The following is a 4,177-nucleotide window of genomic DNA, read 5'->3' on the forward strand; positions in this document are numbered from 1 at the left end:
ATTAAGTATTAACCCAACAGTATATCATGTCCAAAAGTTGTTATTAAGAGTTCTATATGTGGATTTAAATTTCTTATTTTGTGTATTTATACTCTGACATTTGTTTCGTATTTTTTTAATTCTTTTTTAGCAACCTTTCATATCTATAATAAAAATAAATTAATTAATTAACTTAAACCAATTAAAATAAAATAAGTTATCACCATGTTATACACATGATTCTATTTTTTATCATTTTTTATTATATTTTTTCTAATTTATAATAATAATAATAAACGTTTATTCAAAATATTATGTTTTTTATTTAAATGTAAATAGTTTTACAAAAATATATCTTAACAACATATATACTTTAAATTTGAATTCTAATTTGATTTATATAAAAATTTAATTCAAGTGATATTTAATTTGAATTCAAATTTGATTAGATATTTAATAATAATAATTTTTTTAAATAATGGAATACCATTACTGTTCATTTTAGTAATGGAATACCTGTCTCGACTGCTTCAATTTGGAGCTATGCAACCTACTTTTCGGTTCCACCCAATGTGTAAAAGTCTCAAAATCATCAACTTATGTTTTGCTGATGATTTAGTGATTTTTTGCAAAGCCAACTATGGCTCTGTTCAGATTATAAAACAGATGTTTGATGATTTCTGCAATAGTTCGGGTATGAAGGCTAATCTCAGCAAGTCTCAAGTGTTTTTTGGTGGCATATCTGCTCAAGATAAGACTCAGTTACAGGAAGTTCTTCATCTTGAGGAAGGCTCTTTCCCTCTCAAATATCTGGGGATTCCTATGCGTCCTACTAAATGGAAAGAGGCTGACTGTGGTGAAATTTTGAAAAAAATTAAGCTCCATCTTCACACTTGGTCTAGTAGGCATTTATCTTATGCAGGAAAGGTTCAGCTTATTACCTCTGTTCTTCTTGGGCTGCGTAACTATTGGATGAATATTTTCTTATTGCCTCAAAGTGTTATAAAAGAAGTTGAAAAGTTATGTATGTGGTTTCTTTGGGGCCACAATGGGTCTAAGAGTAACTTTCATCTCACTGCATGGTCTAAAGTTTGTTTGCCGAAAACTCTTGGAGGTTTGGGCTTTGGTGAAGGATCTATATGGAACAAGGCCATGCTTGGGAAGTATATTTGGGCAATAAACCATCAACAGGAGACTTTATGGGTTAACTGGATTCATGCGGTGTACTTAAAAGGTAATAATTTCTGGCACTACAAGCTCAAGACAGACACAAGTTTGTATTGGAAAAAACTCTGCCAATTACGAAACTTGTTTGCTCAAGAGGACATTGATAATGCGAGTAGTCATGGGAAGTTTAAAATAGGGCTGTTGTATGCTAGGCTTATTCACCAAGTTCCTGCCAAATATCATCAATTTGTTTGGAGCCGAATGAGTATTCCCAAGCATAAATTCATCACATGGCAAGCTGTTAACTCTAAGCTCTTAACAAGAGATCATCTTCTTAGAGTTTTTATGGTTCTTGACTCTGTTTTATGCCCTGTTTGTGAGCTGGTTGATGAAAGTTACAACCACTTGTTTTTTAATGCCTTTTTTCTCAGCAGGTGGTTCGGCTGATTCAAGGATAGGTTAGATGCACTTGGCCTCTTTGTTTCTCTGCTTGGACTGTTTGGATTGAAGACATGAAGGGGGGTATTCATGCCTCGTTAGTGGCTGCTGTTTTCTCAGCCACTATTTACTATCTTTGGCATAACAGAAACATTTGTTATATTCATCACTATTCTCTTAGTGTCAAAGCTGTAATAGAATTGATCAAAAAAGACATCATGTTTAGGCTTAGTTGTTTTTCCCATAAGAATATAAGAGGCATTAAGCTTAGTTACTGAAGGTAGTTGCCTTTTGTGTTGTTTGTATCTGTTTTTGGTCCTTTGGACTTAGCCTTGATGTATTTGGTTTGTGATTAATGAAATTTATCTTTCTTGAACAAAAAAATAATAATTTTTTTAATTAAATTATAAATATAATAATAAAAGTCAATTTTCTCACTTCTTATTCTATTTTTTTTAATTTACGCTTTATAGGAAAAAATTTATCATTTTTTATTCTAATAATAATTATAATAAATGACAATTAAAATTTTTCATATATAATTTTAAAGAATCTATCTATTTTTATTTTAAACATTTTTTGACAAAACACGGTTCCAAAAGTTAGTTTTTAAAAATAAAGGTTCAAAATAAGTAATCGACCAAAATATATGTAGTTAAAATAATCTATCATATATTCCTATTATTATCCTTTTGACAAAAGATGAGATCAAAAAGTTAATTTTTAAAAATAAAGGGCTCAAATAGGTAATCAGCTAAAATAGAAGATTCAAAATTGTGTGAACCCTTGCACAAAAATAAATTATATGTATACAATTTACTTTTTTTTTTAAATAATTTTTACCCTTTTGAATAAATACATGGTGTACATGTTAATTTTAAAAAATAAATGGGCAAAACAGGAAATTGGCTAAATTGTAATATTCAAATAATTGATTTATCTATTCCTATTTTTAACATTTTGACAAAACACGTGGTCTAAAAGTTTATTTTAAAAAATAAATGATCTAAATGGATAATAGGCCAAAATAACTCTTCCACAAAAAATAGATTTATTTATACGTAATTTATAATTTAAAAAAAATAAAGCAAAGTGTATAATTAATAATAATAATAATAATAACAAATAAATAAAACAAAACTCACAACAAGTTGGTTGAATTTTGTTTTTGGTACTTTAATTATTTAGAATTTATCGAGAAAAATAAATAAATTACAAAAGATTGCGCGAAACGCGGTTATGTTTTCTAGTATATCTATAAAGGAGAGTACCAAAGACATGATGTAGCGCTCTAAAAACTATTCAAACCATTCTATCTATTTTTCTCATTTAATATAAATTTTTTATTCATTTTATAGATTATAATAATAATATATATTTATATATATATAAAGGAGAGCCCCAAGGACATGATGTGGCGCTCTAAAAATTCTTCAAACCACTATATCTATTTTTTCCTTTAATCTAATTTTTTTATTCATTTTGTAGATTATAATAATAAATGTATTTTTTAAAATTTAAATGAGATATTTATAAGATATTATTATTATTTAAATATAGATATATATCTCTTTGTGAATCTATATATATATATTCTAAACATTCTCTATTAATCTCATATTTTCCTATACTCTAATTAATTTTTTTTCTCTTCTTCTCTCTAAATTCTTTCAATTTCAAGTTTCAATGAATTGTAATGCATATCTTCAAATTTGATTGATTTATATGTTAATGATAACACAATCCTCTCGAATATTTATTCAATTATTAATGTTTGTTAATCTTTGAAGTTTGGGTATTTATTCAATTATTATTTTCAAATAGATTTTGTTGCATCATTAATCGAAAGATTTTCTACCATCTCCTAATTTCTTTATTTTTTTTCTCTTCTTCTCTCTAAATTCTTTCAATTTCAATTTTCAATGAATTTCAATTCATATTTCCAAATTTGATTGATTTACATGTTAATGATAACTGTTGACGGTGAAATCTCGTCAACGAAATTAGATCGGAAAACTCAAAGGTAAGTCGGGCAAAGTTTATATAAGAACTGAGAATAAACTTTAAGGAAAAGTAAACACAGATAAACAATGGAGCAAGCCTTAGTATATTTCTCAATAGCCTCTGCATACAATGAATTTTCCAACCCCCTCCCATGTGGGAGAGGGGTCCTTTTTATAGTAGGCTCTGATGACCTGGGATACATGGTGGTCCAGGAGACCAAATGGTACATAAGTACTCTATCAGGAGAGTGGTTTCAGAAGCTGAGGTCTTGAATCCAGTACAGGGGTAGGCGTCAGATGGATGTCTCCACTACTTGTCCGTACCCATGTCAGTGGAGTGGGGACAGACATAGTGGCGCAGGTGGTAGTGGTGTCGACTCTGACTCCTGGCCGTAGATGTACGGGCCATAACTCTTATTCCAGCATTCCCACTACCCCACTGGTATGGGTGTCCGTACTTAGACATACAGGGTCTTAAGGGTCGTACCTAGTACTAGATCGTACATGAATGTTCCATTCGACTCGTACCCGGACCTCTAAGCATTGGGGTCTTCAAGGCATAGGGAATGGGACACTTGGTGCATGCAGTG

The 4,177-nt window shown here is 29.9% G+C and overlaps 1 protein-coding gene across 1 annotated transcript; it reads left to right on the forward strand.

Moving 5' to 3' along the window:
- The first annotated feature begins 486 nt into the window (after positions 1-486).
- On the forward strand, positions 487-1,593 carry LOC133796198 (uncharacterized). Its single transcript, XM_062233678.1, has one exon. The coding sequence runs from the start codon at positions 487-489 to the stop codon at positions 1,591-1,593; it is 1,107 nt and encodes a 368-aa protein (XP_062089662.1).
- Positions 1,594-4,177: the final 2,584 nt, after the last annotated feature.

Source organism: Humulus lupulus, chromosome 8 (genome assembly GCF_963169125.1).
Source record: "Humulus lupulus chromosome 8, drHumLupu1.1, whole genome shotgun sequence".
Classification (NCBI taxonomy): Eukaryota; Viridiplantae; Streptophyta; class Magnoliopsida; order Rosales; family Cannabaceae; genus Humulus; species Humulus lupulus.